The 12,453-nt window shown below is 50.4% G+C and overlaps 2 protein-coding genes across 2 annotated transcripts; one reads left to right on the plus strand and one right to left on the minus strand.

The window, feature by feature from the left end:
• Positions 1–532: 532 nt before the first annotated feature.
• Positions 533–10,764, plus strand: LOC133954018 (calpain-1 catalytic subunit-like). The gene is made up of 22 exons (XM_062388268.1): positions 533–696; positions 932–1,172; positions 1,502–1,571; positions 2,654–2,772; positions 3,251–3,384; positions 3,504–3,672; positions 4,943–5,026; positions 5,100–5,185; positions 5,261–5,335; positions 5,407–5,567; positions 5,658–5,827; positions 6,031–6,042; positions 6,120–6,331; positions 6,411–6,450; positions 7,070–7,135; positions 7,255–7,312; positions 7,400–7,464; positions 7,579–7,647; positions 8,034–8,112; positions 9,709–9,822; positions 9,955–10,013; positions 10,124–10,764. Exons 2-22 carry the CDS (start codon positions 933–935, stop codon positions 10,148–10,150), a joined length of 2,109 nt encoding a protein of 702 aa, XP_062244252.1. The 5' UTR covers positions 533–696; position 932; the 3' UTR covers positions 10,151–10,764.
• Positions 10,765–11,418: 654 nt separating this feature from the next.
• On the minus strand, positions 11,419–12,172 carry mrps28 (mitochondrial ribosomal protein S28). Its single transcript, XM_062388417.1, has one exon. It carries the CDS (start codon positions 12,111–12,113, stop codon positions 11,565–11,567), a length of 549 nt encoding a protein of 182 aa, XP_062244401.1. The 5' UTR covers positions 12,114–12,172; the 3' UTR covers positions 11,419–11,564.
• Between the last annotated feature and the right edge of the window lie 281 nt (positions 12,173–12,453).

Below are 12,453 nucleotides of genomic sequence, written 5' to 3' on the forward strand. Positions count from 1 at the left end.
GCAGCAAGCATCCACCCAGAAGACTACAGCCACTGCTACTGCAAGTACTACTACTACTGCTACTGCAAGTATTACTACATCTGCTACTGCAAGTATTAATACCTCTGCTACTTCAAGTATTAATACATCTGCTACTGCATCAGGACCGACACAGCAGAGAGTGAGCAGGTGTTCTGGTCTGTTCTGGTCTTTTCTGTCCTGGTCTGGTTTCTGTTCTGGTTTCTGGTCTTGTCTGTTCTGGTCTGTTCTGTTCTGTTCTGGTCTGGTCTGTTCTGGTCTGGTCTGGTCTGTTCTGTTCCGGTCTGGTTTCTGGGGGGACCTGATCAAACCTGTGTTTACTGATTCTTGTGTTTTCAGTGACATGAGTGTGATCAGCTGTTTTCACTGTTCAGCACCTTCAGCAGCAAGTTATCCGATGACATCAGCATGTTTGTGCACCAATCAGAGAGCTCCTCTCTCTACAGCTACAGACAGATAAAATCCTCAGAGATCTGTTGTCATCAGTTGTTTAATCTGAATATAGTGATTCAGATTCAAATGATCTCAGAGTTTTCTGTCCGAGATGTTCAGAGATGAAGAGTCGTGGATTTCTGTGGAGTCAGGTTATGATCTGGTTTCTGTCTGAGGTTTGAATCTGTGACTCACTTCCTGTCTGTTTCCTCACAGCTTCCTACGAGTCCGTCACACCGCCACCAGGTAGCAACACGTTTATTCTCTTTGTAATCTGAGCCCAGTTCTCTGTAATGTGATATGAACTAACTCTAATCTGAAATAAATCGTCTATTTCAAATCTGTGAATAATCTGATGTGAACTATTGAGATGTGTCCTTCTGCACTGCTGGACTGATAACAGGACTGAGACCTTTAATCTGATCTGATCTGATTTGATCTGATTTGATCTGATCATCTTTTCTGACATGTTGTGGCTCAGGATGTTTGGGGGCGTGTCCGGGCGGATCCAGAAGGACCGTCAGAGGGCTGGAGGTCTTGGTTCAGTCCAGCAAGCGGTGCACTACATGAACCAGGACTTCCAGGTCCTGATGGAGGACTGCCTGCAGAACGGTTCCCTGTTCCAGGACCCGATGTTCCCAGCAGAACCGTCCTCACTGGGCTTCAAGGAACTCGGACCATTCACCGCCAAGACCAGAGGGGTGGAGTGGAAGAGGCCAACGGTGAGAACCCCCTGTACTAGCCTGTACTCACATGTACTCGTCTGTACTCACATGTACTCGTCTGTACTCACCTGTACTCGTCTGTACTCACCTGTACTCATCTGTACTCATCTGTACTCGTCTGTACTCACCTGTACTCACATGTACTCACCTGTACTCACCTATACTCAGCTGTACTCACCTGTACTCACATTTACTCACCTGTACTCACCTGTACTCACCTGTACTCACATGTACTCACATGTACTCACCTGTACCCTTCATGTTAATATCTCGTCACCTTTGAGGAGTGATGTCATACAGATGGAGATTGTGATTGGCTGTTTCAGGAGCTGACAGAGGACCCTCAGTTCATTGTGGGCGGGGCCACTAGGACGGACATCTGTCAGGGAGCTCTGGGTGAGTCAGCGGGTGGGGGGGGGGGGTGTTTTGTTCACAGCAGGAGCATCATATTGGTTCCTTCTGATTCCCTCAGACTCATTATCTGCCCACATCTTTTATTTATGAACAAAACAAGTTCTGCAGCTTCAGCGGCTGGAAGTTCCCAGAAGCCCCTGAAGGCAGCACTCAGCCTCTGACCCTGGATTGGTCCAGGTATTGATCAGTGAACGGACGTCTGCTCCATTAACAGGAAGCATTAGCAGCCTAATGCTAAAGCCTCTAATGCTGTTGTTGATGATGTTAGCCCTAGCTTAGCATTAGTGTGTCCCCACAGACCATCAGGGTTATAATGGAGTGGGCTCATGTTCAGAGCTTTACTGTAACTCTGTCAGAACATCTTCATCATCTTCATCTTCACCGATGGGAGGATGTGAACAAGCACTACATATCGGAACATTAGCAGACTCCATTATAATCCTGATGGTCTGTGGGGACACACTAATGCTAAGCTAAATGCTAACATCGTAGTGTCTCAGTGCTGTCTGAGAAACAGGATCAATTCAGAAACCTTTCAAACCCAAAGTGTTCCTGCAAATTCTTCTTTGTTCAGTTTATCGGCGTCAAGCTGCTTCTGCTTCTTCTTCTTCTTCTGCTTCTTCTTCTTCTTCTGCTTCTTCTTCTTCTTCTTCTGCTTCTGCTTCTTCTGCTTCTGCTTCTTCTTCTTCTTCTTCTTCTTCTTCTTCTTCTTCTTCTTCTTCTTCTGCTTCTTCTTCTTCTTCTGCTTCTTCTTCAACCAGTAACTTTCCAAGAGTCTGCTGCACTTTTAAAATCAGTTCATAAGCGTCAGAGTTTAAGGTCAGAGGTCATCTGATTTTTATTGAAGCTCAAGTTTGTGAGATGAGATGATGTGTGTCTATGGTTTTGTTGTGTGTGAATTGTGTGAATTGTGTGTCTGTGGTTGTGTTACAGGAGACTGTGAAGGTGTGAATTGTGTGTCTGTGGTTGTGTTACAGGAGACCCTGAAGGTGTGATTGTGTGTCTGTGGTTGTGTTACAGGAGACTGTGAAGGTGTGAATTGTGTGTCTGTGGTTGTGTTACAGGAGACTGTTGGCTGCTCGCTGCCATTGGCTCTCTGACTCTGAACCAACGCCTGCTGCACCGCGTCGTTCCTCACGGTCAGAACTTCAACCAACCATACGCCGGCATCTTCCACTTCCAGGTGAGACTCCTCCCACTCCCCTCTGTCAGCCAATCAGAGCCCCCCCCCTCAGGATAAACACAATATTTCTACAATTTACCATCATTGTGATATCAACGTGCGTGATATACGTTTCCCCATAGACTGCTGGACCTGCTGGTCCATTTATTGAACTGAAGATATTCAGATGTTTCTCCAGAGCTCTTACGACGTAGAGACTCCGTGAGCCGCCTCCCACTCTTGAGTGGAAACTGGTAGATATCACAATTGTCCCAGGACCAGTTGAGGTTTATTACTGGGACTGTAGTGGTAGTTCCCCACGTCTGACACTAGGGGGTTAGTTTTGAGATTCAAACAGTCTCTGTTGTCCACTTGTCCTCAGGTCGGTCTGTTGATGTGGTGACAAACTTCAAACTTCCTGACTATTTCAAAATAAAAGCAGGCAGAACAGTCTAACCTGATCATCTGGATGTAACCCCCCCCCCCCTCCTCTCTGTAGTTCTGGCAGTTCGGGGAGTGGGTGGACGTGGTGATCGATGATCGTCTGCCGGTCAAAGACGGAGAGCTGATGTTCGTCCACTCGGCCGAAGGCAGCGAGTTCTGGAGCGCCCTGCTGGAGAAGGCCTACGCCAAGTGAGACAGTCACATGACAGCTGCCGTCCTCAGTGACAGATTATTCATCTTTCATACTCCTCTAATTGTAATGGAGTATTTTCCTCATGATGCTCTGGATGTGTCCTGTGTGTCTGGAGGTTGAGCGGCTCGTACGAGGCCTTGTCCGGCGGCAGCACCACCGAGGGCTTCGAGGATTTTACCGGCGGCGTGGCAGAGATGTACGATCTGAAGAATGCTCCCGGAGATCTTCATCGTATCATCGTCAAAGCTCTGGAGAGAGGCTCCCTGCTGGGCTGCTCCATCGATGTCAGTAACAAATAAGTGAACATGTTACACACGTGACCGACCATCAGAGAGGTTAACATGTTATACACGTGACCGACCATCAGAGAGGTTAACATGTTACACACGTGACCGACCATCAGAGAGGTTAACATGTTACACACGTGACCGACCATCAGAGAGGTTAACATGTTACACACGTGACCGACCATCAGAGAGGTTAACATGTTACACACGTGACCGACCATCAGAGAGGTTAACATGTTACACACGTGACCGACCATCAGAGAGGTTAACATGTTACACACGTGACGGACCATCAGAGAGGTTAACATGTTACACACGTGACGGACCATCAGAGAGGTTAACATGTTACACACGTGACGGACCATCAGAGAGGTTAACATGTTACACACGTGACCGACCATCAGAGAGGTTAACATGTTACACACGTGACCGACCATCAGAGAGGTTAACATGTTACACACGTGACGGACCATCAGAGAGGTTAACATGTTACACACGTGACCGACCATCAGAGAGGTTAACATGTTACACACGTGACGGACCATCAGAGAGGTTAACATGTTATACACGTGACCGACCATCAGAGAGGTTAACATGTTACACACGTGACCGACCATCAGAGAGGTTAACATGTTACACACGTGACCGACCATCAGAGAGGTTAACATGTTACACACGTGACCGACCATCAGAGAGGTTAACATGTTACACACGTGACCGACCATCAGAGAGGTTAACATGTTACACACGTGACGGACCATCAGAGAGGTTAACATGTTACACACGTGACCGACCATCAGAGAGGTTAACATGTTACACACGTGACGGACCATCAGAGAGGTTAACATGTTACACACGTGACGGACCATCAGAGAGGTTAACATGTTACACACGTGACCGACCATCAGAGAGGTTAACATGTTACACACGTGACCGACCATCAGAGAGGTTAACATGTTACACACGTGACGGACCATCAGAGAGGTTAACATGTTACACACGTGACGGACCATCAGAGAGGTTAACATGTTACACACGTGACCGACCATCAGAGAGGTTAACATGTTACACACGTGACGGACCATCAGAGAGGTTAACATGTTACACACGTGACCGACCATCAGAGAGGTTAACATGTTACACACGTGACCGACCATCAGAGAGGTTAACATGTTACACACGTGACGGACCATCAGAGAGGTTAACATGTTACACACGTGACCGACCATCAGAGAGGTTAACATGCTCTGTGCTGCTCTGTCCTCAGATCACCAGCGCCCTCGACATGGAGTCTGTGACCTTTAAGAAGCTGGTCAAAGGCCACGCCTACTCTGTGACTGGCCTCAGACAGGTGAGCCGACCGGTCCAGTCCGACTCCGACTGGAAGCATCAGATCTCTGACCGGTGGTCCGTCCTGTGTTCAGGTGGAGCACCGCGGGCGGCAGGAGCGTCTGATCCGGATCAGAAACCCCTGGGGTCAGGTGGAGTGGACCGGCGCCTGGAGCGACAGGTCGGTGCCTCCTTCAGATTCTTTATGAGCGAGAACAGAACGAACACAGGAAGTGACCGAGTGTCGTTGTGTCAGCTCCTCAGAGTGGAACGCCATCGACTCGGCAGAGAAGGACGACATGCTCTGTAAGATGGAGGACGGGGAGTTCTGGTAGGTTGGTGCGGTGAGGGGGAGTGGGGCTGGTTGACAGCATGGAGACGTGAGACGTGTGGGTGTGTCAGGATGTCGTTCCAGGAGTTCCTGCGTCAGTTCTCCAGGTTGGAGATCTGTAACCTGACCCCGGACGCCCTCAGTCAGGACTCCACCAGCTTCTGGACCACGGTGATGTTTGAAGGGGGCTGGAGGCGGGGGAGCAGCGCCGGCGGCTGCAGGAACCATCCCAGTGAGGAGAGGATCAGTTAGGACTGTGTTGAACATTATGATGACTACATGTCCCACAATGCAACTGACTGCTGCTGCTGCCTCTCTGCAGACACGTTCTGGATCAACCCTCAGTATAAGATCTCCCTGCTGGAGGAGGATGACGACCCTGAGGACGAGGAGGCCTCCTGCAGCCTCCTGGTGGCGCTGATGCAGAAAGACCGCCGCCGCTACCGCAGCCACGGACAGGACATGCACACCATCGGCTTCGCTATCTACGAGGTCAGAGGTCATGGAGACGTGACGTTATGATGTCACAACAATCTGTGTTGCTGTCTTGGTTAGGACTGAGGGTGTTGGGTCCGGGGTTTAGGTTCTGGTGTGAAGGTGTTGGATGTAGTGTGTAGGATGTTGGATGTAGTGTGTAGGATGTTGGATGCAGGGTCATGTGATCACGACTTCTCTGTGTCTCGTTTCCTTCACAGATCCCTGACGAGGTGAGTCTTCGTCCTCTGGTCAAACTTCCTCTTTGTTTACTCTGAGCTCAGCGACCTAACGTCCGTCCCTCCATCAGCTACAGGGACATCCCAGTGTCCACATGAAGAAGGAGTTCTTCCTGCGTCACTCGTCCTGCGCTCGCTCCGAGTCCTTCATCAACCTGAGAGAGGTGAGCAACAGGCTCCGCCTCCCGCCAGGCGAGTACCTGATTGTCCCGTCGACCTTTGAACCCTCAAAGGAAGCGGACTTCGTCCTGAGGGTGTTCACTGAGAAGCAGTGTGAGACCAGGTGAGTGAGTGAGAAACCAATGATCAGGTTATTGATCCAGTGATGACCAGTGAATCAGTGAGCGTGTGGTTCTGTGCAGGGAGATGGACGACGACGTGGAGGGAACCTTCGACCCCGAGGTGACACCTCATTCAACTCACAGCAAACATTCACTTCCTGTGCATGAAGGAATCCTGTTGATCAAAGAACCCCCTGATTTATACAGAACCAGGGTCACAGAGACAAGGACACAAGTTAACAAAGACACAATCATTCACCTGTCGTCCCTTTGTGTTTATTATCATTATTAATCAGCTGTCGAGGAGCAGCAGGCAAAGAGGAGAAGTCCAGGGGCCCAGGGGCCCAGGGGCCCAGGGGCTCAGAGGCTCAGAGGCCCAGGGGCCCAGGGGCTCAGGGGCCCAGGGTCTCAGAGGCTCAGGGGCTCAGGGGCCCAGGGGCTCAGGGGCCAAGGGTCTCAGGGGCTCAGGGGCCCAGGGTCTCAGGGGCTCAGGGGCTCAGGGGCCCAGGGGCTCAGAGGCTCAGGGGCCCAGGGGCTCAGAGGCTCAGGGGCCCAGGGGCTCAGGGGCTCAGGGGCCTGAGATGTAATAACTCTGATCTTATTAAATAACTTCATTATAGAATATAAACACATCTTCTAATGTCTTCACATGATTTGAAGCTGCTGTAGAACTTTAGAATGATTGTTTGCACGTCTCCTTGTTTGTGTCATGACGACCTTTGACCTTGTGGTCACTGCAGGAGGAAATATCAGAGAGCGACATCGATGACTCCTTCAGGTCGATGTTCACTCAGCTGTCAGGAGATGTGAGTTCACCTGAAGCTTCAGTCGTTCTCAACGTTCAAATAAAAAACCTGGTTCTGCTGAGTCATGTTCTCTCACAGTGTGCTGGAGCTGAGTCATCAGAAGTCTTTTGTCTCCTCAGGACATGGAGATCTCCGTCCGAGAACTCCGAACCATCCTGAACCGAGTCGTCTCCAAACGTGAGTTCTGATCGTTCCTGTTCTTGTGTGTGAAAACAGAGTGAATTCTTCTTCTTCTTCTTCTTCTTCTTCTTCTTCTATCTGCAGACAGAGACCTGCAGACGGATGGTTTCAGTATGGAGTCCTGCAGAGCCATGGTCGGCCTCATGGACGTATCCTTCCTGTGAAGAACCTGTAGGTTCTTTCCTCTGGTTCCTCTCAACGTTCTCAGTAGAACCTTAGAACCTTGAACGTTCTCTTGTCTTTGGACCTTAACGAGTCTTCAGAAAGACGGCAGCGCTCGCCTCGGTCTGCTCGAGTTTCAGATTCTCTGGAACAAGATCAGGAAGTGGCTGGTGAGCAATTTGCTTTTCATAATAAAAGTCTTTAGTTTCAGCCTTCAGAGTGAAAAATACTACACTGTAAAAGGATACTTAAAGTATCAAAAGTAAAAGTACTGAGGCACATTAAGTTACATTACATCAACATGTGATTATCATGAGAATCATATGATGACATCACATGTGAACACGTGTACAGAAAGTAACAAAGCTCATGTACACATCTACAGTGTTGAGGTACTTTTACTACTGAAGTATTTGTACTTTCTTCATCTACTCGTCCACATGAATAAAAGAGATAGGTGTTTATCACCTGTTTGATGTTAATCTGATGAAAATCAGTTTTATTTTCCTGATTTAAGTCAAGTTTTAACAGGACGTGTGACCTTTGACCTCTGCAGGGTATCTTCCGAGAGTTTGATCTGGATAAATCTGGATGTATGAGTTCCTACGAGATGCGTCTGGCTCTGGAAAATGGAGGTAGATGCTCTCGTTCCTGAACATGATGACTCAGCGTGTTGTGTTTGAGTCCTGTGGCGTCCTCTGTCCTCTGTCCTCTCACCTGTGGCGTCCTCAGTCCTCTCACATGTGGCGTCCTCTGTCCTCAGTCCTCTCACATGTGGCGTCCTCTGTCCTCAGTCCTCTCACCTGTGGCGTCCTCAGTCCTCTCACATGTGGCGTCCTCTGTCCTCTGTCCTCTCACATGTGGCGTCCTCAGTCCTCTCACATGTGGCGTCCTCTGTCCTCAGTCCTCTCACATGTGGCGTCCTCTGTCCTCAGTCCTCTCACCTGTGGCGTCCTCAGTCCTCTCACATGTGGCGTCCTCTGTCCTCAGTCCTCTCACATGTGGCGTCCTCAGTCCTCTCACATGTGGCGTCCTCTGTCCTCTGTCCTCTCACCTGTGGCGTCCTCAGTCCTCTCACACGTGGCGTCCTCTGTCCTCTGTCCTCAGTCCTCTCACATGTGGCGTCCTCTGTCCTCAGTCCTCTCACATGTGGCGTCCTCTGTCCTCAGTCCTCTCACCTGTGGCCTCCTCTGTCCTCAGTCCTCTCACCTGTGGCGTCCTCTGTCCTCTCACATGTGGCGTCCTCAGTCCTCTCACCTGTGGCCTCCTCTGTCCTCAGTCCTCTCACATGTGGCGTCCTCTGTCCTCTCACCTGTGGCGTCCTCTGTCCTCAGTCCTCTCACCTGTGGCGTCCTCTGTCCTCAGTCCTCTCACCTGTGGCGTCCTCTGTCCTCAGTCCTCTCACCTGTGGTGTCCTCTGTCCTCAGTCCTCTCACCTGTGGTGTCCTCTGACCTGTGGTGTCCTCTGTCCTCTGTCCTCAGTCCTCTCACCTGTGGCGTCCTCTGTCCTCTGACCTGTGGCGTCCTCTGTCCTTTCACCTGTGGCGTCCTCTGTCCTCAGTCCTCTCACCTGTGGTGTCCTCTGTCCTCAGTCCTCTGACCTGTGGTGTCCTCTGTCCTCTCACCTGTGGCGTCCTCTGTCCTCTCACATGTGGCGTCCTCTGTCCTCTCACATGTGGCGTCCTCTGTCCTCTCACCTGTGGCGTCCTCAGTCCTCTCACATGTGGCGTCCTCAGTCCTCTCACCTGTGGTGTCCTCTGTCCTCTGTCCTCTGACCTGTGGCGTCCTCTGTCCTCAGTCCTCTCACCTGTGGCGTCCTCTGTCCTCAGTCCTCTCACATGTGGCATCCTCAGTCCTCTCACATGTGGCGTCCTCTGTCCTCAGTCCTCTCACATGTGGCGTCCTCTGTCCTCTCACCTGTGGCGTCCTCAGTCCTCTCACATGTGGTGTCCTCTGTCCTCTCACCTGTGGCGTCCTCTGTCCTCAGTCCTCTCACCTGTGGCGTCCTCAGTCCTCTCACATGTGGTGTCCTCTGTCCTCTGTCCTCTGACCTGTGGCGTCCTCTGTCCTCTGACCTGTGGTGTCCTCTGTCCTCTCACCTGTGGCGTCCTCTGTCCTCTGACCTGTGGTGTCCTCTGTCCTCTCACCTGTGGTGTCCTCTGTCCTCAGTCCTCTCACCTGTGGTGTCCTCTGTCCTCAGTCCTCTCACCTGTGGCGTCCTCTGTCCTCAGGGTTCAAACTCAACAACAAGCTGTACCAGATGCTGGTCGCTCGATACGCCGATAACGAGGTCATCGACTTCGACAACTTCACCTGCTGCCTGGTGAAGCTGGAGGCCATGTTCAGTACGTACACAACTGATTGCATCCGGTTCATATTCCACATTCAAACCAGTTTGACTTCAGATTAAATTAAAATATTAATTAAAAATCGTGTTTTACTGACATTGAACTGAGAAAGACTTGGTTTGTTTTCAGGAACTTTCCAGGAGCTGAACAAAGACGGATCTGGACAAGTGGAAGTCAACGTCGTTGAGGTGAAAGAAACCAGATTCAGAAACCAGAGCAGAATTAAACCCAGATTCAGAACCAGATTCAGAACCAGATTCTGACTGTGTGTGACGTGTGAACTCTTCTATCTCCTCAGTGGCTGCTGTTGACCATGTGTGGATGAAACTACTTCCTACTTCAAAGTGCCTCCGACAGGAAGAACAACTCAAAAGCAACGACAAACACCTGCACTACTGCTGTAGTACTGTAATACCACTGTAGTACTACATATTCACAGTACTGACGCATAATCACTGTTAACTCCCAGCGGCTGCATTTACTCTCAGATAGAGGGCGCTACAGCCCCGACAATATGGCCTCTAAATTTATATATTCATGTATCGACTGATTGATATGACAGAAGGGCCATCTTCCACTGCTCCCCCTGCAGGTGAGGAGGACTGAAGGGCAGCCTGTAAGTCAGAGCTCAGGGTTTTAATATTTATTTCCAGGTCAGTGGTAGCCTCATGAGGAGGAGGCGTTCAGGATAGATAGATAATAGATGATAGATAGATGTGCTTTATTGATCCCAGTTAGGGAAACGATTGTGTCCCAGCAGCATGTAACGGGCTCTGCACATGGAACCAAAGACTAAATACTAAAGAGACTAGTGCTGAACTGCAGTAGATGTTTGAAAAGTAAAGTTAGAACATGACAGCAATGATTTCACTTCAAAGAAACACGGACGACACGTCAGCTTCATGTTTTCAATTATTAAAGTAAAAGAACGGAATAGAAGAGTTGTCTGTGATTAACTGGACTGTACACACACATCTGTATCATGTGACACACACATACCTGTATCATGTCACACACACACACACACACCTGCATCATGTGACACACACACCTGTATCTTGTCACACACACACACCTGCATCATGTGACACACACATACCTGTATCATTTGACACACACACCTGTATCATGTCACACACACACACACACACCTGTATCATGTCACACACACACACCTGCATCATGTGACACACACAGAGACACACCTGTATCATGTGACACACACACACACCTGCATCATGTGACACACACACCTGTATCATGTCACACACACACACACACCTGTATCATGTCACACACACACCTGCATCATGTCACACACACACACGCCTGTATCATGTGACACACACCCCTGTATCATGTGACACACACACATCTGCATCATGTGACACAGAAACACACCTGCATCATGCAACACACACACCTGCATCATGCAACACACACACCTGCATCATGTGACCCCCACACACACACACACACACCTGCATCATGTGACGCTGTGTCTATAAAAAGCTCAAACATCTCGTTTCCTGAAGTGGAGAAATAAACTTTGATATTTGCGGCGTCACGTGATGAAAGGAGAGGAACAGCTGATCGGAACACGTTTCACTTTAATAACACAAACTTCAAGCGGATCAATAATCATCCGAGTCACTGATCGATGTAAACAATCTGTCATCGATCAGACCACGTGACTGAACGTCAGTTCGGGTTCAGTCTCTCCAGGGACCCGGACCCCCTCAGTCCCGGCTCTCCCTTCCCTCCCGTCCCTCCAGCGGGCCCAGCAGCACGGCCTGGGCCTCCAGCAGCGTCGTGTCGGTCTGAGCTCCGAGGAACCGGGCCGTGAGCTCCAGGTCCTGCAGCCGCAGACGGACCCTGCTGCCCCGCTGCAGCTTCTCTCCTCCGTCCGCCGGCCGCCGACACACGCAGTGGAACTTCCCCCCGAAGTCGATGTACAGGTCGTCCTGGACCACGTGGAAGATCCTCCCGACCACCACCTTGTCCCGGGCCGGTCCCATCTGGACCAGCGGGGACCGGCGGAGCAGCGAGGCGAAGCTCTCGTCCTGACCGGAGGAGGAGCCTCGCAGTCCGGCCGCTGAGGTCCCCGCCTCCCGGCGGATCTCCGTCTGGAGGTCGAAGGCGGCAGCGAACCCGGACCTGGGTGCGTCTGCGGCGGGCGGGTCGCTGCCGGAAGTCCCGCTGGAGTCCGAGCTTAAGTAACTTCTAAAGAACCAGCGAGGGGAGAACCGGAGTCTGGACTGACACCGGGACATCACCACCGCCGCCATGTTGTCCCTCAGCTGCGCGAGCCGGAAGCCTATTCAACTTCCGGTGACGGAAACTATCAGGGCGCCCCCTGGCGGCTCATTCTGTTTTATACTGCGACAAGGAAAGGCGGATTAATAAAAACATGATGACGCTTTGATAGAGAATCTGATCAAACCTCATCTAATGCACAACGAGGGTCACGTGTTCATCTCCTGAGTCAGTTCATCATGACTCGTGCTTCTTTCATTTATTCTTTTACAGGTTCTTCTTCCAAGAGACATGGTGGAGGCATGTGTTAGGAAAAAATAAACATAATCTATTCTATTTAAGAGAAACAGGACTTAAGGAAGTAATTTAATT

This window comes from Platichthys flesus, chromosome 5, assembly GCF_949316205.1.
Source record: "Platichthys flesus chromosome 5, fPlaFle2.1, whole genome shotgun sequence".
Classification (NCBI taxonomy): Eukaryota; Metazoa; Chordata; class Actinopteri; order Pleuronectiformes; family Pleuronectidae; genus Platichthys; species Platichthys flesus.